The 22954-nt window shown below is 40.7% G+C and overlaps 1 protein-coding gene across 3 annotated transcripts; it reads left to right on the forward strand.

Moving 5' to 3' along the window:
- Positions 1-1299: 1299 nt before the first annotated feature.
- Positions 1300-21786, forward strand: atp6v1ba (ATPase, H+ transporting, lysosomal, V1 subunit B, member a). Of its 3 annotated transcripts, none has more exons than XM_044136022.1 (15): positions 1355-1575; positions 8763-8818; positions 8957-9055; positions 10054-10147; positions 10734-10811; positions 11940-12079; positions 12789-12890; positions 14876-14973; positions 15109-15232; positions 17425-17575; positions 17776-17858; positions 18749-18853; positions 19143-19272; positions 20771-20924; positions 21077-21786. In XM_044136022.1, the coding sequence occupies exons 1-14, from the start codon at positions 1467-1469 to the stop codon at positions 20911-20913; spliced, it is 1512 nt and encodes a 503-aa protein (XP_043991957.1). In that variant the 5' UTR covers positions 1355-1466; the 3' UTR covers positions 20914-20924; positions 21077-21786. The 3 variants fall into 3 exon arrangements, with proteins under 3 accessions (XP_043991958.1, XP_043991957.1, XP_043991956.1); XM_044136021.1 differs by having other exon boundaries at positions 1359-1575; positions 21022-21786; XM_044136023.1 differs by having other exon boundaries at positions 1300-1575; positions 20771-21786.
- The last annotated feature ends 1168 nt before the right edge of the window (positions 21787-22954 follow it).

A 22954-nucleotide genomic window follows, 5' to 3' on the forward strand; every position in this document is an offset into this window, starting at 1 on the left:
AAGGCTGAAGGAAGCCATGTGCATCTGGATCAAAAACCTCTGCAGAGCAGGTTTATGGAAATAATATCCGGAGCAGTGTCCTTTCCCTCTGTAAGACCGTCTGCCTCTGCTTTTCCAAAACCTTTATGAAACATCAAACCCATTTTGTGGATTGATTATACACCCTGAGTCTGTGTGTAGTGACTATTTGTCCAAAACCTCAAAACCCCAAATCAAAAAACTCTATACTCCAAGGTGATCAAAGTAAAAGTGAATTAAACTCAAATAGCCACTTCATGATACAAGCCCAGGAGCCCTCCTGTATTGTTTGTCTCACCTGTGGACTGACAGACTGACACACTGACTGATAGACTGACTGGTGGCTTGACTAGCTGGGTAGACTGGTTGGATAGACTCCAATTATTAAATTAGATTCTGTGTCCTATGTAAAAGAAGGAGAGAAACCATGTGCACATCTTTAAATGTGCACTTTAGGGATTTGTTTGTTAATTTTGATAGTCCGAAGTCACAACTTGAGAATTACAATTAAAACTGCTACACAGTGACTTCATTTATTTCCCACAGCAGGGGACAGCAGACAGGGAGCTTGGATGTTAAGGAGTCAGAGATTCACTGCTGTACCTTCTCTGTCAGAAGCCAGTTCTTTCTGCCAACTTTCCCAGCAGCCTCTGCTTCCGCTCTTGTCTGCTTGTGCACAGAAACCAGCTGCACTCTCTCACAGCCTCTCCATTCCTGAACCCTCATCTGCCTGGCTGACGCAATAAAACCGGTAGGGAAATGATCAGAAATATTAATCTATATCATGTATTCTATTGGAACACTTATGCCATTTATTTTTGGCTCTGTTTTGCTTTTCTATATTAAGCGCATGTCTTCACTGATTTCCTATAAAAATTTATATTATTAATTGAAAATTAAGATGGCCGTGGGACATAAAGCGTAACCCTGACATGTTTATACGTTAAATATAGCTGTTGAACTACCTTTAAGTTTGTGAGGAATGGCAATAAGAACAACCAAACTTAGACTGAAATGAGGTCATGACCTGCAGAAGCCGTTGCAACCAACCAACCTGAGTGTAATCAATCTGTATAGTGTGATAAAGTTCCTGGAATAAATTAGCTTTTTAGTAATATTCAAATGAATGGATTGAATGGATCTACATACAGGTCGTATTATAAGGCAACTGGAAAGAGAAGTAAGCTATATTTGAAATACTGAAAGAAAAATTATAATTTTAAAATACTTTAAAAAAAATGTACTTTACAATAATTCAAAGCTTATTTTCACAAGATAAGATGAGGGAAATCACGCTCTGGGTTAAGTTGATGTTTTTACTGTTTGCACATGCGCGCTTTCACCATAGGACTTCCGGTTCGTGACTGTCATATGACCTGCCCTCTACTGTCATTTTTGGTATTCCGTATCAGCACATTAAGCACCGAAAGATTTCTTCAGCTATTCTAATGGCAACACTGGTGGCAAATCGAGCAATGGATGTGAACAGCCTTGGAGCAGCTGCGAGGACACACACACAGGCTGTGACGAGGAATTACATCTCCCAGCCGAGGCTAAGTACGATGCTACACTGTTAGCTGCTAACTGCTACAGATAGCTGCAGCTATTGCTTGTTGGCTGCTGGTCATGGTACAGCTACGACGGAGAAATATAAAATATGTTATTTTAATACGTGAACGATGCGAGTTTTTTATGGGAAGCACTTCCTGCCAATATGCAGTTTATGAGCGTTTACACAGCAGATTTAAAACCCATTCCGGTTACATGAAACATGTAACGGTGCTAGCTAAAGGAGCTGTGACTTTGTTGATCGACATTTAGTTCTCTTGTAACCTGGCGCACTGTCCTGCGGAAATATTTTATTTTTAATATCGATTTATTTTCTGTTATTGATTGGGAAAGTTTTTATTCTTTTAGTTTCAGCATCGTCACCGTACCAAGAACTAAGAAGTTATGAAGCTAATTTTTATTTCGAACATGATAGAAATGTAAATACTTCTATACCAATTGCTCAATATTTACACGATGAATGAGTGGATCTTTTCCTGATAGTACTGCTCAATGAGCGTTTGTTACATTTTGCATTAAACCTCGTAGTGATTATCGTCATTGATAACAAGTAACAACCGTACCAAGCAAGCTCATTGGTTAGTGATTCCCCTTAAAATCAGAACTGAGTGACGTCAAATTAACCTTATTAGGGTTTTCACAGATATGTACCTTGAACTGGAGTCGGGGACGCATACAAAAGTGTTAGTTGTTGATCGAACTGCATTTCAGCACGACGTGCCCAGTCCAGCTGCTAACTGTCAGGACAGAGGATTAGCTAGCTGTGTTAGTCAGCTGACTTCACGAATGAGACGCCGAACAGGCTTTTGTTGAATGAAAACCTACATCGGTAACATCTGGTCCACCACCTCTGGAGTGTCCCAGTGTGCACACAGTGACTAGTTGGGTCTACTTCTGGGCCGAAATCTCAGAACGCTAGCATGAATAATAAATCAGGTGACAGACGGATGGTCGGTCATGTGACTCGATCACGTGCTTGTTGTGAAAAAAAGAAATCCTGGCGCTTTCTAAGAACTAGGATCCGATAACAGACAACTAAGAACATTCAAAACTAAAAATGTGTTATTATTATTATTGCTGGCCTAGTCCTACCAATGTAAAGACATGAATAGTCAGCATGAAACACTTCCATGTATTTTGATAACGTGACGTTCTACGTCCTTCCGTATTAGATGTTCGACATTGTCAGCCTGAAAATGGTTTCTTCTGTGGTATTTGCTTGATTGCTCTGACATAAACATAAGCTGCAGTCAGATGGAAGAGTCTGAATAAGTATTCTCTCATCAGAGCCAAACCATTGAATGTTATATTAGAGCCAGTGGTTCTGCATTTAGTCCAGCTCTGCAGAAAAGTTGAAAACCTGTCAAAAGAGATGACTATGCAAAGGATTCTTCATAGGATTGAGAAAATTATGGACAACCCCCTTCACGAGACTTTCTTGGGAAGGCAGAGCATCTTCAGTCAAAGGTTTCTGTAGATTCAGTGCAGTACAGACTGCTGCACCCAAGCAGCCATTACCATCTTCAATAACTCTTGAAGAATCCAAATCAATGAGTTACAAAAACATTTTATTTCCCTTTGGGATTAATAAGGCATTTTTGAATTTGAACATATTACCCTTCCATCTCAGAGCTAGTACCCTCCATTTCAATTTTACATATTTATGTTTACTTTGGAACATTCTGTTGCCTTGCAGCAAGAAGGTTCTGGGTTCGATTCCCGGCCCAGGGTCTTTCTGCACGGAGTTTGCATGTGTGGGTTCTCCAGCTTCCTCCCATAGTCCAAAAACATGACTGGCAGGTTGACTGATCTCTATAAATTCTCCTCGTGTGCCTGTCTGTCTCTGTGTGTGTGCTTGGTTGTTAGTCCTGTCTGTCTCTGTGTTGCCCTGCGATGGACTGGTGACCTGACCAGGGTGACCTCACCTGTTGACTGCTGGAGATAAGCACCAGCACCATATTATAAGATAATATATGGATGGATGTTTATTTTGCATGGGAATTCAGTGAAAATAATAATAAAAAAAATCCCTAGATGTTTTACATAACATTGCTTTCCTTTGATCTGCATGATGCATACTTTCTGCACTGACATGACCACGTCTCTGCTTGGTTTTAATAACCCCAAACCTTCTTTCCTATTTTGTGCAACTCTTCACTGTTACTTGTTTGGTGCAGAATGAAAGTAAGACAGCTGTGCGTTTTACTTTAGCAAAGCACCGGCCTATAAGATCACAGTGTTAAGGTGCTTTTTCACTATTGTATTAATTTGTGAAGAGTCTAATGCATAAAGCCAGTGAAAAGCCTTGTCGAGACAAAGCTGGAAAATAAACAAATAAGGAGACTTCTCATCAGACCTTGTCTTTTCTTTTAAGAGGCCTTTGTCTCTCTCATGTCAAATGGGACAAAAGCTATTAGCAGGCGAAATGGTTCGTCTTTGTTTTAGCGTTGCATTCTGTCATTTAGCGGTATGAAAAGGAAACGAGCAAGGCACTATACTTCTTTGTGAAGATTTAATTATTGGTAATAATGTAGTCATGGTAAACAAATGTTTCATCTGTCATTACGAAAGTAATTTCTATAAAATCAGTGTTGAAACACCTCTGCAATTCACATTCTAATAAGGCTTAAGCAGCTAGCTTGTCAGTGGGAAATAAAAAAAAAAGAGTCCAGTGGGCGGATGCCTTTATTCTTTTTCTGAAAGGACATTAAAATGTGAGCTTGGGCTTTGACACTATTTCTGTCTATAGCATGAAGAGACACCAGACCTCGTGAATGGTGCGACTGCTCATGATTCACTTCCCCATATTCCTCATCTTAAAAAAAAATAGGTTGGTGTGTTTGGGGAAGTACAGCTGTATTTTGAAATTCACAAATCCCCAATCAGATCTGCTATGTCAGCCCCCAACCATGGGACTTATCTGATGCGATTCCTTCAATGTTAACAATACGCTGATCTTCCTTCGGCCTGTCGCAATAAATCAATCAATCGCACAATAAATTAAAACAAGCTCAATTATTTCCACTTGCATGATTTATTCTTTCTCTCTTTTTTCCCCTCTCTTGTTCTACCAAAACCTAGATGATAAAGTGTTCAGTCTGGTGCTTTAGTCTCAATTAGCCCTTTTTTGGTTACAGAGACTTTGTAATTAATTGTATTTGTTGTTTCTCTTATTTTGCTCATTTTGGATATTTAAAATGTATTTTGGTTCCAGCGTTCAATGTCAAATAGATCTCCGCTGCAGGAGAGATCGATTTTCAGAGGCAGCCTTTGTAGCTAAAATTGCAACTGAACTTAAAAGACTCTTTGAAGATCCTGTCCCACTATAAAATTAAAGAACCAACATGACTATGTAAAAAGAGAGAAATGAGTGATCCTGAGTTTGAGGCTGTCTGGGGCATTTGTTTTTTTTTGTTTTTGTTGTTGTCTCAGCTTTAAGAGGAAATTCTGACTTGAAATGAAAAGTAACATGTGGATCCCAGTTATTGCTCGTTTGTCCCCCTTGCTTCTCGCTGTCTGCATGTGTTCATTTGCAGCAGTGATGAGGCCCTGCAGCTTTTAGGCAGCAACCATTCCCATGTCCAGTTCAACTGTGGGAATCCCTTGAAGTAGAGGCTAAGATGTGATTGTGAAGCTGCACATCACAGCAGCCACTGCTTTGTGCTGTGCATTGATTGTCAGAATGATGATGCGCTCCCATCTTCATCCCAGCACCTATTCCCCCTTTTCCCTTCTCCCTTTGAGTCTCTCTCTCTTTCAATGGGGAAATTGAATTGTGTTGGAATGCTCTGTGCCTCTTTTCTTTGCCACTTGAATGGGCTCTTTAGTATTTCGCACCAAGATGTCCTTCAGGGTGCGAGGTCAGGCTACCAAAACAGCTTCTAGTGGCGGATTAGAACCAATTAACATCTTTGTACACAAAGGGCTCTGGCAGCTGAACAGGCTGCAGGGTGACCCACACTGCTGTTGCATGCCAAACCAGAGAACTGCTGCACTTGAGCAGAAATAGCAAAAGAGGGGTGGAGAAAGTTTTCCAAACCTAATGAGCAATGTTGCTCCTTCACACCCCATGAACATATAGTCCATTGAGCACTCGTTACCTTGTAAAATTAAAGAGCAAACCATGTACTTAATCGCTACAATACATATAAGTGGGTACCTTGAACTATTGCTTTTTTTTTTTCTCAAATGAAAGTAGAAACTGTATAAGGACAGCACTAGACTGGGGAGGTTGGCTGTTTCACTAAATCGTGAGGATTAGGCAGAGATTTTCTTCTTATCCTACCTTAATCTATCTGGATAGAGTTTCCAAAAGCACTGACTCATTCTGTGAAGAACGTCTAGTGCAGACCAGCAGCCATACTTACCCCAGGAAGTATTGGTTTTTTATCGCTTGTATAGGAGCCTCCTTGATTACAGGTAACTCGGGGTGTCTGTGGGTCTTTTAAAAAGTATTAAATGGTAAAAAGTAAATAGGGCATATTTAGGGCCATTATACCCTTGTAAAAACGAGCCCATTGTTCTATGCTTCACTTCGTCTACAGGTTATTGTCTCTTGGTTAATGTGAAATGATTGTTTCCTGCACTCTAAGGTTTTAAATTGTATCCAATTGCAAACGTTTGCTTGTGATGTACACTATATTGCCAAAAGTATTTGCTCATCCATCCAAATGATCAGAATCAGGTGTTCCAGTCACTTCCATGGCCACAGGTGTATAAACTGAAGCACCTCGGCATGCAGACTGTTTCTACAAACATTTGTGAAAGAATGGCTCGCTCTCTGGAGCTCAGTGAATTCCAGCGTGTAACGGTGATAGGACGCCACCTGTGCAACAAATCCAGTCGTGACATTTCCTCGCTCCTAAATATTCCAGTCAACTGTATTATAAGAAAATGGAAGTGTTTGGGAATGACAGGAACTCATCCAGGAAGTGTTAGGGCATGTGAACTGACAGAGCGAGGTCAGTGGGTACTGAAGTGCATAGTGCGAAGAGGTCACCAACTTTCTGCACTACAGACCTCCAAACGTCATGTGGCCTTCAGATGAGAACAGAGTACAGAGAGCTTCATGGAATGGGTTTCCATGGTGACCAGCTGCATCCAAGTCATACATCACCAAGTGCAATGCGTTGGATGCAGTGGTGTACAGCACACCGCCACTGGACTCTAGAACAGTGGAGGCTCGTTCTCCGGAGTGATGCATTGCGCTTCTCTAACCGGCAATCTGATGAACCAGTCTGGGTTTGGCGGTTGCCAGGAGACACAGTGCAGCCAGTTCTTGTCTGACTGCATTTTGCCAAGTGTAAAGTTTGGTGGAGGGAGGATTATGGTGTGGGATTGTTTTTCCAGAGTTGGGCTTGACCCCTTCATTCCAGTGAAAGGGTCTCTGAATGCTTCATCATACCAAGACATTTTGGACAACTCCATGCTCCCAACTTTGTGGGAACAGTTTGGAGCTGGTCCCTCCTCTTCCAACCTGACTGTCCACAAAGCGAAGTCCATAAAGACATGGATGGTAGAGTCTGGTGTGGATGAACTTGACTGACCCGCACAGAGTCCTGACCTCAACTTGATAGAACACCTTTGGGATGAATTAGAGAAGAGACTGAGAGCCAGGCTTTCCCATCCAACATCAGTATGTTACCTCACTAATGCGCTTCTGGAAGAATGGTCAGAAATCCCCATAAACATTCCTAAACCTTGTGGACAGCCTTCACAGAAGAGTTGAAGCTGTTCTAGTAGCAAAAAGTGGACCAACATCATATTGAACGATTGGGAATGGGATGTCACTTAAGATCATATGAGTCAAGGCAGGCGAGCGAATACGTTTGGCAGTATAGACTATGTAATTTGCCAGTTTGATGCAAGGAAACTTACCGGAAATTGCCTGCGGCGTAAACAACCGTCGTCTTCTGCAAAGTGAAAATATCTGAGCTGAACAAAACGGTTGTTGATGTTAAATCAATATTTAGGAACGCGGCCGACACGGACCGAACAGCTTTTTTCAATTCCTCCGCTGTCATTGATAAAACTACAGGCAGACTAAAATTTTAAAACTGTGCAGAAAATCATCATCATCATTCACAACTTTTCCTTCGTTTTGCTGATGGAATCAAAGCAAATGGGATAAAATGCAGACTGAGCTGCTAAGTGCATCAGAAGGCAATGGCCAGACTCTGAATAAAAGTGTTACATTTGGTTTCAAAGGTACCATATTATTTGGGCTATGAGTCACATCAGTGAAAGATCGTGTCATGAAGAGGATGAACATAGATAAGCCGTGACTACAAGTGACACTTTTTTTTCTTTTCTTTTTATTATTTGTGGAATGAATACAACACAAGTATGCTAAGAACAATTTACAGAATATCTATCTGTGCAAAAATCAGGAGTCATTTAAGGCTAAATTTAGGCAAAAATTCTTATGTTTTAGATGCTTTGAGTTGTTTGGATCTACACTGTTATTAAAAATCTAAAACCACTAAACTAGGGAGTCAGTGACTTGGTGTGGTTTTCCATTGTCGTTACAAATTCATCAAATAGGATTCTAGAAAGCAGTCAGAATTCCAACCTGGAAATGAACATTTGAAATGGCCAGAATTATTTTTTGTTCATTGGCCTTCCTTCCCCGTTTTCAAACTTTTAATGTACTGTCGTTTTTTTATATTTATTTCACAGAGAGAGAAATAAAAAATAAATAGAGACCGAAACAAAGGAAGGGCATTTCCTTCTCTGTAAACCAAAGTACAATCACAAAAGGCAAAAAACAGCATTTGTAAAACACACAGTCAGTGTGTTTTTGTTTTGCAAATGGAAAATGAGAGCTCTACATAAAACCACCGACAAGACGAAAATACTTCAGTGAAGATATTTAGGACAAAGTTAGGAAATATTAATTAACATTGGTCCTGATCGTCCTGAAAGTACACAAGAGTTTAACTGTTTAAAGATTTTTTATGAGACATCTTTTGGCATTGAGTTCTATTTTTACAAGGGAGATTTTCTTTTATTAATGGTGAAAAATCTGAGGTTCTATGTTCATTCAACGTTCTGTTGAACCACAGCTCTATTTGTGAAACCTGAAAAACATTTAATGTTGTTCTCTGGCTCTTGATTTGTTTTCATTCGTTTCATTTATGTATGCTAAATAAATGCATTAATGTCTTGTGTTTCAGCCTATTCCACCGTGTCTGGGGTAAACGGACCTCTTGTGATCCTGGACAATGTGAAGGTGAGGCTACTGGAAATGTTCACTTTCTGTAACTCGGAGGTCATGTCCCGACATTAGGCTGGGATTTTTAGTTGAAAAGTTGTAGCATCTTTTGTTGAAAAGCGTGACCCCCCCCCCCCCCCCCCCTCTGTGTGTTAGTTCCCCAGGTACGCTGAGATTGTTCATCTGACCCTCCCAGATGGCACCAAGAGGAGTGGCCAGGTCTTGGAGGTTATCGGCAGCAAGGCAGTTGTTCAGGTGAGAAACGGAGGACGATCTCTGCAGGACCAGAATAATCGACCAATAGAAACACGGGACTGTTTTGCTTTCTGTCTTCTGAAGCTCTTGTGCCACAAATGAAAGAAGGTGGAAAAAAAACTATTATTGAGTAAATGGGTTAGGAATTCCTTAAATAATTATTTATGGCAGGTTTTCCAGATGACGAAGGCTGGGTGGCTGATTTGAACTATCAGGTTTTTTTTAACTTGCAGGTTAATTTTGTTAAAAGTTGCACCTCTTATTATTGTAGATAGGGTGTTGTCTACTTGATTTGTCCTTCCTGAGCAGAGAAAAAATTATCCTTTTTTTCCTTCTACTTCATCAAAGTCCCTGTCCCTGGATTACGGGACCAGATGTCTCCAGAAACTCCACAACCTCAGCTTTCAGCTCACTTTGGTTGAAGTCGGGTAAATTGAGGCATGATGTCCTGTATAACACAGTTCAAGCATTCTTCTTCTCAAACAATTTGAGTAGGAAGCAACGTTTCTATTGGAATCCTCTGTGTGTTTCCTGACCACACCAGATAATCTATTATTGATTGAATACCATGGAAATTTTTGAAAACTTGAAAAAGAACAAAAGAAAAAGCCAGATGATGCATGTTTGCAGGAAGCAACAAAAGGCTATTTGCCTTGATCATTCAATGATATTACAATGGTGTTTATTCACTGTGTTTTTCCACTTATGTCTCTGGTAATTACTTTCTTTGTTTGCTTGGATCATCCGATTTCTTTTTCCACAGGCTGGAGAGACGGCTTTGGCTAATGTGGGTTAAATGTTTTCAGAGATGCGGCAGCAACAAAACGAGACCTCAAATAAACCTAAAAATACGAGGCGTGTGAATTTTAGACTAATTTCCGTGAAGATCGCTCCTAAGGTCATGCAGCGAGTCTATTGGGGAACAACGGCAGTATGTCTGGTGCAGCACGGAGAGTGTTTTCAGCTGCGGCACATTCTGTCTGTTTGTGTTGCTGCAGGTGTTCGAGGGGACGTCAGGCATCGATGCCAAGAAGACGGCCTGCGAGTTCACTGGTGACATCCTGCGCACCCCGGTGTCAGAAGACATGTTGGGTACAAAACCCACACTTCCTTCAGATTTAGTTATTAAACCTCAGACGACATTTCCACTTTGATTTAGCTGTTTTTTTTTTTAAATGTATTTAGACACCTCTGCTATTATTTGCTTTTTTGTCATTTTCACCTCCTCTATGCTAATTTACTTGAATCATCCGACTCCTTGGTAAACTGAACAAAATACACCCTGAATCAAAGGCTTCATTTGATGTTCCTGAATGTCTCAATCAATGTGATTATCTCAGTGCAGCGAAGGTTAAATACATTTGAGTGCAAACAGAAAGTAAACCTGCTTTTGTTTCTCAAGTGTCATTAATCATGTCCCTGAATATATAATTAATTTTTGTACTTGCGACTTGTGGGTTCGACGAGAGCCGATAGACCCGTATTTATAGTCTCCCTTAAGAGTTTGACAGAAAACAGAATAGATCAGACATCCAAGGGAGTAATCTAATAAATTTCTTTTTATTGCTGTCTTAGTAATGAATTCATCTGCCATATAAATCAGGCAGACATTTATCCAACTGAAGACATGATTAATTGTTGACTTAAAAAAAAATTAATAATAAAATCTTGCTTTCAGGGCGCGTGTTCAACGGCTCAGGCAAACCCATTGACCGCGGTCCCACCGTTCTGGCCGAAGACTACTTGGACATCATGGGTACGGCCTCGTTTTGGTCTTTGAGCGTTGAAAATAAAGAAGTGTTGCAACGCTGGCATGTCGCTGCGTACCGTTATGAGCAGGAACACATCGAGGGAAAATACGGGGCCTCTGGCATAGAGAGAGCTTTGGGGCTTTATCCAGACATTTCCACATGCAAATGACAATTTAAAGGAGTTATTGAAATGGAGCGAAGCAGTGTGGTCACATGGGGCTGTGACCCCACTATTTCTAAAAGTTCTTTTCTGATAGTTTACATGCAAATCGCATCACCTTGCAGTGAAAAGGTTAGGATTACACTAATCCTAATGGGACACTAAGTTTGGTTTTCTTTCTAAATTTTAATGCTTCTAAAAGTTTGGCTCAGTGTTTAGGCTTTTAAAATTTGTGATGTTTTGTCCTTGGTGCATGTTCTTCAACATATTTGCTTTCTGAACATATATTTTTTAAATAGTCTAGAGGCTGTGAATATATCTATTTTTAGATATTAATAAGGTTAATAAGATATTCATTATTTTTATCAGCAGAAATAGCTTGGTTAGCTCTTGGTAATGTGAAGTTTCTGGATTATTCCTGCAGGAAGAGCTTTTATTTTAAACAACCAGAAGCATATTTGCAATTACATTCAATACTCATGACACTCTTTAGGATTTAGACTTCTGTCAGATTAGAAGTTTTTGAAAACAACAAATTTTAGGCAGGTATTGCCTTTAAGTCCACATTTCTGTATCAAAGGGTTTATTATCATCATTATTATTGTTTGCCTGATGTCTTATTCTAAGAAATTAAGTGTTGCATTTTCTTTAGTTGTGTGTAGAACAATATCATCAACAGAGATAAATGGTGAAATTACTCCCTGAAATAAATTGACTCTCCCGTAATATTTTAACTTGTTGAGATGAACGTTTCAGTGTGGCTTCAGTCTCAGCTGTTAGCGCCTGGAGACATGTCATCTCAACTTTTTACAGTGTATATTCAAATCTAAAGAAGGAATATTGACTTTTTGAGTTAATTGAATCAGTTCCTCAGTTAATAGAAGGCATGTTTTGCAGCACAGCTGATTTTTCTTTTTAAAGAAAAAAACAAGACATCTTCTGAAAATCTGAGTGTGTTTGTGTTCGATCGCAGGTCAGCCCATTAATCCTCAGTGCCGTATCTACCCCGAGGAGATGATTCAGACCGGTATCTCTGCCATCGACGGCATGAACAGCATTGCCAGAGGGCAGAAGATTCCCATCTTCTCTGCTGCTGGGCTGCCTCACAACGAGGTGAGACCTTCCCAACACAAGTCTTTCATAGTTTTCCTTCTACCCAGTTTTTTGAAATATGTCAAGAATATATTAATAGATATAGTGATTAAAATAAATATATATATATATATATACCTTTAGTAAAGGGCTAGTCACTGGCACTAGAGTGGGGCATAAGTCTATAGCTGGTAAAATAACTATTGAACTCATCATCAATTTTACAAGTAAACCAATTTGTAAAAGTGCAGTTGAGATGGTTTACTTACTGGAAGGTTGGAGGAACCCATCCGGTCCCCAGAGACGAGCAAGTCCCATTGTTTGTATTTTCTTACAACTTGCAGACAAACAAATCTAGTTCATTATGTCTTCAACTGTTCAGTCTGGACCCTAAAATGCTCCAATCTACTAAAATGCAATGAGAACCCTAACCCTATTCAAAATGGCGAACTCTCTACAACACCTCAGTTTGGAGAAAAATCTGGGACGAGCTAAGAGCTTGTTAAAGCTGGCTCACTTCACCTTCATGTTAGTGTTGCCTTTGCATTGGTCTGCTTCCCCCCCCCGTTGTACTTGTATCTTCTTAGGACTTTTTGTCTGTTGCCTATTCATAATAATGCTTCATGTGAATCACTTGGAGCCAGCCTTCATGCGCTGCATAAACCCAAGCAGAAAACTATCTGGCATAGAAAACATGAGGGTAGCTTTACGTGTGCTGTTCTCCTTTCAGATCGCTGCTCAGATCTGTCGCCAGGCTGGCCTCGTGCAGAAGTCCAAGGACGTGATGGATTACAGCGCTGAGAACTTTGCCATTGTCTTTGCAGCCATGGGGGTAAGCAAACAAATGACATCCTGAATCCTACAGGTTTGTAACCAGCCACAGGCCCCCCACTCTCCTATCGCCCCCGTTTCTAAAGTCAGCCTGAATTTGCACTGCTAATTCCTGAGGTGACGCCCTGCCTGCTTTCTCCAATGGTCCCTTTTATTCATCAGGTGGATTTAACCTTTAAGTTCATCTTTTTACTTCTGCACTTGTGAGCATATTCTTCAGCCACGAAGGGAAGTTCCTTATTCAACAGTCTTTTCACACCTTCAGGCATGGCAGTATCAGGTTATCTGCCTCTCAGCTGCTCCTTCTGGCTGCAGTAATGCCTCCTTTGTGACAACTTGACCCTCTCCCGACACATACATGCACACAAGGGTTTGTGTCTCTCTAGCTAAATGCTGATCTGTCCTTCTGCCTTTCATTGGGATTACTCTGGCAGTAGCATGTGAAGAGGCACATGGATGTGCATTTTCAAAAGGAAATGATGCATATTGTAACAGCACTGCATATATTTATTGGGCGGCGGGTGGGAGTGGACCAAACGGCATCAGTAGTTGTTTTTTTTTCCACTCTTGCACAGCTCAGGTTCTCTGGCTTTTTTTCTGTCTCTAATTCAGCTTTGATAGTTCGACATCTATCGTCATAATATTCTCTTCCTTCAGTGCCTAGTCAACCAAATAATCCGACTGTTTTAACTGATTAAATTGACACTGATTTATGATGAATTGTGTACCCAAAAAATTTCTCCTGTTATTGTACTATTCTTCATCATTCATCCTCCCAATGTCTGCACCATTTGTAGGACCCCGAGTTGCTTCTACCAAGGTAATTGAGCACCAATGACGGGTCGCCCGTCCATCATATACATTTTCAGTAAACCTTACTCAAGGTTTCCCCCAGAAAACTCGCTAAGCCCAGTGCTCGGGCCGCTACGGCATCCATCCTGCCACCCGCCGTGTTTTTGAGTTAAAAAATGTTTAAAGTTAACAGGAAATTTCAAAATATCATTTTTTAGTGATGCATTTTTGGAAGACTGGAAGATTAATACCTGAGCACCAACTATAAAGTCTTAAAAAAGGCAATAATAATAAAAAAAAACCTAATAAATTAACAATTCCTTGCCTGGTGGGGGCTCAAGTAAACCCTTGTAATACACTGAGGGAAACCCTGCTTACTGTTTAACTGAGGGTTCGTGGCTGAATCAATTTTTAATTCTATTTCCTTTCAGTCAAGTAAACAGAATAAAAAATGACCTCATCACATCCGGTGGTTTACTGTAAATGACTACAAATGAGAAAATGTAGGTTTGACATTTAGAAGAGGCGTTTTTGCTGAAGCGTTGGTCTTCCGGGCTTTCAGCAAGAGAATTTATTTCTGTGTATCAGATAAACTGCTTCGCAGTAAAACAAGAGGATAAATCAGCAAAATCAAATAATTCATCAAGTTGGGAAGATGTACTTGCAGTCTTTTAAACTTCATACACAAGGTTTGAAAATTCAAGTAAGATTCTGTGTTCGGCATGTTAGAAATATTTACATCAAATCTTTTTAAAAAAAATTTTTTTAGACATTACACCACGTCGTTTACTGCAGTCTGAATCGCCGTTGACAGGGCTTGTTTATCAGGAATACCCGTCATTACATCACTTTCTTAACAAACTAAAACAATCACAGAGTGAGGAGAAGATGCACCAGAGACTCCCAGTTCTGTCTCTGTGTGATAGAAAGTAACTGCGATACATTTGGTACCAGTTAACCCACTGATTTTGAAACCACCTCCCTTTAGCTTTAATTTTATTTCATTATTCTTTTTTTTTATTATTCTTTAAGCACAGAATAATAATATGCCATTAATATTTAATGCTCGGAGATCAAAATTTCATCTTTAACCCTATCTGATCTTTCCAACAGTGTTTCTGATGAAATGTGTGAATGTTGGTTGTGGTCAGAATGATTGAACTAAAGATCCTTAACGACCTTGTGTTGTCTCAGGTCAACATGGAAACCGCTCGCTTCTTTAAGTCGGACTTTGAGGAAAATGGCTCCATGGACAACGTCTGTCTTTTCCTCAACCTGGCTAACGATCCCACGTAAGACACACATAGAAACCGTTTACCGTTTCCTGCTGCTTCCACATGGGTGGCTTTACACCGGAACACCATTTTATTTTCTTTCTTTAGTTTAGCAAAATGAAGCGTTTTTATATGTTTCCTGTTCCCTACCAGAATTGAGCGCATAATTACACCCCGCCTGGCGCTGACCACAGCAGAGTACCTGGCTTACCAATGTGAGAAACACGTTCTGGTCATCCTCACTGACATGAGCTCCTACGCTGAAGCCCTGAGAGAGGTACTAGAATCATTTCTACAACATCTGACGTGTGTGTAGTGATCATTGTAGCGAGTGAAAGCATTGGAAATGGGACTGGCCCAAGCACTGAACCCTGTGGTGCTTTACAAGTAAGCCTGGAGAGTGAAGAGGATTCACTAGTGACCTGAACAAACTGGAGTCTGACCAACAGGATCCAAACAGCCCGGTGCTGTTCTCCAGATCCCTACCGCATGTTTGAACCTTTCTAAGAGAACAGTGTTGCCAACTGGATGAAATTATTAGTGACTTTCACTGTTGCTTTTTCCCATCGCCATGATGAGCTCTAAGACCTGACTCAGACTTCTCAAACAGCTCCCAGAGAAAGAAGGTAAAAGGGTAACACTTCATTTGACGGGGTGTCCATAAGACTGACCTGACACTGTCATAAACATGATATAACATCTGCTATGAAGATGAAGGAGCCTTTATGAATGTTTGAGTGTTATCACAAAGTGTCATTCTGTAAATAATGACATTTTTAATGCAAAGTTGCTCTAAAAGTTGCATTAAAAGTGTCATTATTTACCGAATGACACTTCATGATAACCCTGAGATTCGTAAAGGCTCCTTCATGTTCATAACAGATGTTATATCATGTTTACAACAGTGTCATGTCAGTCTTATGGACACCCCATCAAATAAAGTGCTACCAGCAAAAGTAGCTATTTAATTTATTAAGGCAATTAAAGAAAGTTGTAAACATAGAACTTCACATTTTCTCTTTTAAATAATTAGTTGAGTTTGTGGTCTAACATACAGTCTGATGGGTTAGCTGAAGCTAATACTGTGAATAACTCAGTTGGAGTCAGTGCCGAACTATTTGACCTTGTTACCGCGAATATACCAAGAATTAAATTTTTAATAGGATCTATTTTATTAATGAAGAACTCCACTGCCCAGAGCCGAGGGAGCGGATGGCTCCACAGAGCTGGGACTCTGTAAGTGGAACTACTGAAGTAAGAAGAAACCTTGGATTCCTCCTCTGTTTGTACGCTCTTCTACTTTGCTGAACAGTTTTACTTTGTACAGAGCGTCTACTTTCTTTGGTGTGTATTTCCACTCTTCTTTAAGTGTTCTGGGAAAAATAAAGTGCAGTAAAACACTTTGTCTCATTTCACACAAAACAAACAAGCAAACTAAAATGTTTAATTTGTGAAATTTCTAAGGGGGGAAAAAGCCAGACATGGTCCGAAACTGAAAAACTTAAACACAAAAGACCTGACTGAGAGCACAGTGAGGGGAAAACGAATGAATTCTCAGGAACCTGAGCAGAATTCAAGCCTCTCGTCTCTGCCCATTGTGTCTCTGGAATCCTCCTTCCCGTGTCGTACAGTTTGCTGTCTCGGTGCACAATGGAGGTCTTTAAACGATGCACGTGCATGTTCCCTTTTTGTGGTGGCTGGCCATAACCTTGGTCCATGTACAGCTGCAGCAATTGTCAGCTAATACCCAGACAGCTTCATGGGTAATTCAGTCCATACAAAGAGCCAGGACATCATCACTTACTTCCATTCTCATTCATATGTGAAGGTTGAGTTTTGTCGCATTGAGTCGACTGTTCACGAGTGTACCGTGCCCATTAACCTTTGAATCCAAGGATAAATGGGACGCGTTTTCTTACCTTCTTACTCCGATTTCACTTGACTTGATGTCAGCTTTGCTCTCGGTCATTTCCGTGGAGCTTCTCAAAGCAGAGTTTGCAACATGGATAAGCGGATGTTTGCCTCTGCTGATGCCTCATTAAGAAGTTATCACTTCCCCACCAAAAAAAAAAAAATCAAAATTATTTATCTGGAATAGTTGCCTGTTCAAACGACAAAGTAAGAAACTGAATAAATGTTATCAATTTAGTACTTTTATGACGTGACATAATATTGTACAATCACGGCTTTACGATATTTCTAACAAAAATGTAAAAAAGCTTCTTTTTAAAAAGTTACGTACATCAGGTTTAATAAATGACATTATTTGAAACAGACTTGTTTTCCTTTTTTATTTTGGATTACCTTCGTCTGACAGAACTTAATTAATTTTTTTTTATCTGAAACTCTGAATCAGTGCCAACACAGAGCCTGATGGGAGGACAGAAAGTGACTGAAGAGAACATTTAACTGAGAAGTAATGGATTCTTGTGTTCTCTGACAAAAGAACTTTCTTTTTTTTTTTGTCAGGTCTCTGCCGCTCGAGAGGAAGTGCCCGGCCGCCGAGGCTTCCCCGGTTACATGTACACTGACCTGGCCACCATCTACGAGCGTGCCGGCCGAGTAGAGGGAAGGAACGGCTCCATCACCCAGATCCCCATCCTCACCATGCCCAACGACGGTGAGCAGCAGCAACACACCCCGTAGCTCTTGTTTGTTTAGACTACGGTTTTATCAGCCTTCTCCGGCACTGCGAGGAATCACGATTGTCTAATTTTGGCAAATATTTCTTCTACTGCAGTTACTGAATACGCCTGGGGTTTGTCTGTATCTTTTAAAGGCGCATGTTGAATTGTGGGAACTTGTCTTTTTGTGTCCCAGACATCACCCATCCAATTCCTGATCTCACTGGATACATCACAGAGGGCCAGGTCTACGTTGACAGACAGCTGCACAACAGACAGGTGAGAGAATTTCACAAGTTCTTCATGTAAACATGCCCTGCTCTTCATCACCTAAAGCAAAGCAACATTCTGAATCCCTGTTGTTCTCTATGTAGCAGTCCATAGTGTAGTAGTAGTCTTCTTACTTATTTACTTATTTATCTGGGATTAGGCTTGTCAAGATAACAAATTTTGCTGCCAATAAATTACTGTGATAAACTATAATATTGCTGTTTTGAGACCGTTTTAAAGTAATGTAATGGAAATGGCATAATAATGCAAGAACCCTTTGTCAAAGATTTACTGTAAGTCCTAAAGAACATTTAACACCACAACAGGAAGTCAAAATAAATAAACAAATACAATTAATTGTGAAACATGCAAACAAAACTGTGGTCCAAAGAAAGGGCTGGTTAGAACCGACGCTCCGAACTGAAGACATTTATCATTCTGTTTTTGGTAGGAGGAGAAAGAAAAGAGAAAAACGATAAATCATGCAAATGGGAATCATTGAGCTTGTTTTAATTTGTCATTAATGGATTAGTTGATTTATTGCGACTGGGCTAGGTGGAGTTTCATAACAGGAAACCAGTCCCACCAGTTGCTCATCTGTTTGAAACATCCCAGTTGAATGCTGAAGTTTTCTTAGTCACCCAGAACAGACTTGAATCATAGATTTTTACATCAGCAAAGCCGCGCTGCTCACATCGCCCCTGTTGGTCAGTAAACCATTCATCTGTAAATGAACGTGGTGAGCTTCTGCATTCTGGGATCTGAACTGCTTATAATCTGAGAGAGAATAAAACCGTTACTAAATGTTCCTGCTCAGCTCTGTTCAGGTTCCCTCCCAGGGATCCTGCTGCCTGCCTGTCTGCTCATTACACACTGTCCACTTTTTCTTTGTGTTTTAGATCTACCCACCCATTAACGTGCTGCCCTCGCTGTCTCGTCTGATGAAGTCAGCTATCGGTGAAGGGATGACCAGGAAAGACCACGCCGATGTGTCCAACCAGCTGGTAACAAATCCCGCCCTGGGCAATGATTTGAGGCAGCAGTGTCCAGAGTCGGTCCTGGAGGGCCGGCATCCTGCATGTTTTAGTTCTCTCCCTGCTGGTAGCAACATCCTCCTCAACAGGTCAATATTCTTCTTAGGCCTCTAATGAGCCACCATTGGATCCAGGTGTGTTGAACCAGAGAGAGAACTGAAACATGCAGGATGGTGGCCCTCCAGGACCCAGTGGTTTAAGGTGTGGCAAGTGAGCAGCCATCATCAAGACCATGATGAGTCCCTGTGTTTGCTTCCAGTATGCCTGTTACGCCATCGGTAAAGACGTCCAGGCCATGAAGGCTGTGGTGGGAGAGGAGGCCCTGACCTCTGATGATCTCCTCTACCTGGAGTTCCTGCAGAAGTTTGAGAAGAATTTTATTGCTCAGGGTAAGAAATGAAGAACAATAACCTGTGATGAAGTTGTTTCAGATAATAAATAAATATATATATATATATAATAGGTAAAAAGACTTTTCTCTGGCAGTTCCACCTAAAATGTAGGGTTCTTTGAAAGCCTGTACTGGAGAACAGCTGGAAAGAAAAACTTACCCTGCACTACACGTTCAGTAGCCTGGTAAAAACCAGACTCTTGTACTACACTCTGCTTTGTCCAGAGGGTCTGGGCTCTTGGCTGTTGAGAAATGATTGTTTCCTGGAGGCCTGGACAGATTGAGGTTTTAAATTTTACCAAATCACTAATGCTGAAGCTCACCTGAAATTGCCTGCGCTGTAAACAACAGTTTTCCACTGCGAAGAGAGAAGTGCTGAACAAGGCAGCTGTTATTGTTGGTGTTTGGACATCATTGGTTCAAACACATAACCAAGAGGCTGAAAATAAATCTTACATTTATGCCCACAATGAGGAAATAAAAACTAGCAAATTTCAAAAGAGCATATTAAATACTTGTCCAGTGTCATGGCAGAAAAAGCAGAAACTACTGGTGTTTAGCAAAATCAGGGTTTCCCCCAGTGCATTATCAGCCTGGCGGGTCACCAGGCTTTACTTGTGCCCCCACCAGGCTAAGTATTGCTTTATTTAAAGTCTTTTTAAAATGTTTGCATTCTATGACTTTGCAGTTGGTGTTCAGACATTAATCTTGCCAATCATTTAATAGCACATTGTTCATTCATCCATCCATCCATTTTCTGTTCACCCTTGTCCCTAATGGGGTCAGGAGGGTTGCTGGTTCATCTCCAGCTGAGTCCCGGGCGAGAGGCGGGGTCACCCTGGACAGGTCGCCAGTCTGTCACAGGACAACACAGAGACACACAGGACACACAACCACTCACACACACACAACCACACACACACACACACACACACCTAGGGAGGATTTAGAGACCAATTAACCTGACAGTCATGTTTTTGGACTGTGGGAGGAAGCCGGAGAACCCGGAGAGAACCCACCATGCACAGGGAGAACATGCAAACTCCATGCAGAAAGACCCCGGGCCGGGAATCGAACCCAGGACCTTCTTGCTGCAAGGCAACAGCTCTACCAACTGTTCCACTGTGCAGCCCATTGGCACATAATTACCAAGTGATATTTTCAAACTTCTTGTCAACTTAAAACATTTTTTAACTCAAAAACACAACAGGCCGCTGAATGAATGCCTGCCCTGGAGTCCAACCACCGGGCTTAGCAAGTTTTCTGGGGGAAACCTTGAAAATGTTCATATAAATTTCTGCCCTTAAATTTTAGCCAAGTCCATGGATCTCTAGATCTCAAAGTGTTCAAATCAGCCTTGGATCTGGGTTTAAAACTAAACTGATAAATAATTGTATAACTGTTTCATGCTCACCCGCCATCTTGCCTCTCTCTGAACTGTTTGAGTGGGTGTGGGGTTCTGTGTGGTTAATGTCTGCGGCGCTGGTCTCCCTCAGGCCCCTACGACAACAGGACTGTTTTCGAGACTCTGGACATCGGCTGGCAGCTGCTGCGAATTTTCCCCAAGGAGATGCTGAAGAGGATTCCTCAGAGCACCTTGGCTGAGTTCTACCCCAGAGAATCTGCCGCTCGCCACTAAGGCTCGTTCAGGTCCGCCTCTCTCCTCTCCTCTCCTCTCCTCTTTTTTTTTTCTTTCCTTCCCTTTTCCCCTCACCTACAGTCTTTCAGTCCCTCGTGATCTCGACAGCTTGTGTCGTCAAGCCTCGGCTCATCTCAACTCAAGCTTCACTTTTCGCCTCCAGGTCAACTCTGTCCGTAAATCACCTCCGCCTTCAGCACCTCCACCCTCCCCTGACCCTCATTCAGGAAGAGGACAGACCTTTCCGATACGTGGTTGTACTGTAGTTTAACTGTATTCTCCAGTCAAGAGTGGAAAGTGTTGATGGTTCTAGTGTCTGTTTTTAAGTGCAAACTGGTGAACATATCATAGTAGTTTGAGATCAGTCCTTATTTATTATAACCTTCTGTCGATCAACACACGTTGACTCCAGAAACAAACCAGGTAAAGAAAGTTGCATCTATATTTCTAAATTAAGGGACAAATTTAAACGTCATTGATTCAACTTCCTAGTACCATATTGCTATTAACTGAAAATGCTTTTTATCGTCATGTTTTGTTTTTTTGTTGTTGCTTGCAGAAAGCTGCTGTTAATTTGTTGGGGTTTTTTTTTTCCAGTTGCATCAAATTCAAACCTCTTAAGAAAATCCAGGTTTGGATATTAAACGGATCAGAAGTTTGTTGTATGTTTTCCCACATTTCCTCTTTTATGGGCTCACTGGCCTCCATCACATAAAGGCGTAAGTTTACATTATTTGTGTTTTTGTCAATAAAAGATTATATAAACATATAATGAACATTCCCAACTGTGTGCAAAAAATGATTTGTTGTGCAGATGTAGCCGTTTGTGAGCATGTGTATGTGAATAAATTAATATGTAAACCCTTTACTGTTCCTCTGTCTCGAACTGCGTTTGCTTCTTTATTTTTTTGCGTGACATTTAAGTTGGGAGACGTACAGTGATGAATTTCTGATCTGCTGATAACTGATTGATCACGATAGCAATGCTATTAGTTTTAACAGATCATACTGTTAATATTTCAAATCAAGAAGTCTTTCCGTGATATCAAAAAAACCCTCTTTGAATAAATTGATATTTGCTTGTTCTGGGATCTGACAAAAATCTCTTTTACCATCAACGTTGGATAAAGCTGTGAAAATTTCTTTAACTTAAGTTAATCATTATTAAAATTCTATTTACTAATGAGGGCTAATGAATAAAATCCTGATTTAACAGTTCAACATTACATTGAAATCACCCAGCTTTATTTTTCTGAAGATATAAGAACCAATCAGTGCATTTTTTATTTCCGGTCACTTCAGTAGCTGATCTGCCAGCTTCTTGGTACCAAAACTTAGGCATAGAACAGAACAGGGCTGGACACTCCTGGTCCTAGAGGGTCAGTGTCCTGTAACTCTTAGAGTCTCCCTGGTCCATCACACCTGAATCCAACAGCTGAATCTCCTCCTCAGTGCAGTCAGGTTCTCCAGAGTCCTGCTAATGACCTCATTATTTGACTCAAGTGTGTTGAAGTAGAGATACATCTAAACGTTGCAGGAGTCCGGCCCTCCAGGACCAGGAGTTGCCCATCCCTGGCATAGAAGTTTATATTTATGATAATCTTAATCAGGAAAAAAAAGCCTTCAAAATCAAGTTCTGGGGGAAGCCGTAGCAGCTTGAGATGCACATGAATTAGTTGTTCAAAAACCAAAAGAATAAAAGATCCCTTTGAACAAATAATGAGCTAATAAAGTTAAACTTGGCTATTTAAAATTCCAACTTCTAAATTCAGCTGCCAATAGATTTTCTTACATTTTTGAAGTCTAACATAATTATTTTATTAATTTTATCTGAATGAAGAGCGTTTAAACTGGCAGCAACCTGAGACGTTGGCATTTCGTACGGACTGTTGAGGAAAAATAAACATGTTTATAGGTATGTTTAATGTTATTTGTGGAAACTCACCAGCCGGCTGTTTGAGTGAAGAGAACAACACAGTTGTAGAATCTACTGGGAAAGTCTACTTAGAATTTACCCCCAATTCAGCGGCAGCTACACGAG

The sequence above is a fragment of the Gambusia affinis genome, linkage group LG13 (genome assembly GCF_019740435.1).
Source record: "Gambusia affinis linkage group LG13, SWU_Gaff_1.0, whole genome shotgun sequence".
Classification (NCBI taxonomy): domain Eukaryota; kingdom Metazoa; phylum Chordata; class Actinopteri; order Cyprinodontiformes; family Poeciliidae; genus Gambusia; species Gambusia affinis.

Coding starts and splice junctions, on each gene's coding strand:
- atp6v1ba (XM_044136023.1), top strand. CDS start 1,467: ATGGCAACACTGGTGGCAAATCGAGCAATGGATGTGAACAGCCTTGGA. Junction 17,859..18,748: donor GACAGCTGCACAACAGACAG/GTGAGAGAATTT, acceptor TTTGTGTTTTAG/ATCTACCCACCCATTAACGT. Junction 19,273..20,770: donor GAAGAATTTTATTGCTCAGG/GTAAGAAATGAA, acceptor GGTCTCCCTCAG/GCCCCTACGACAACAGGACT.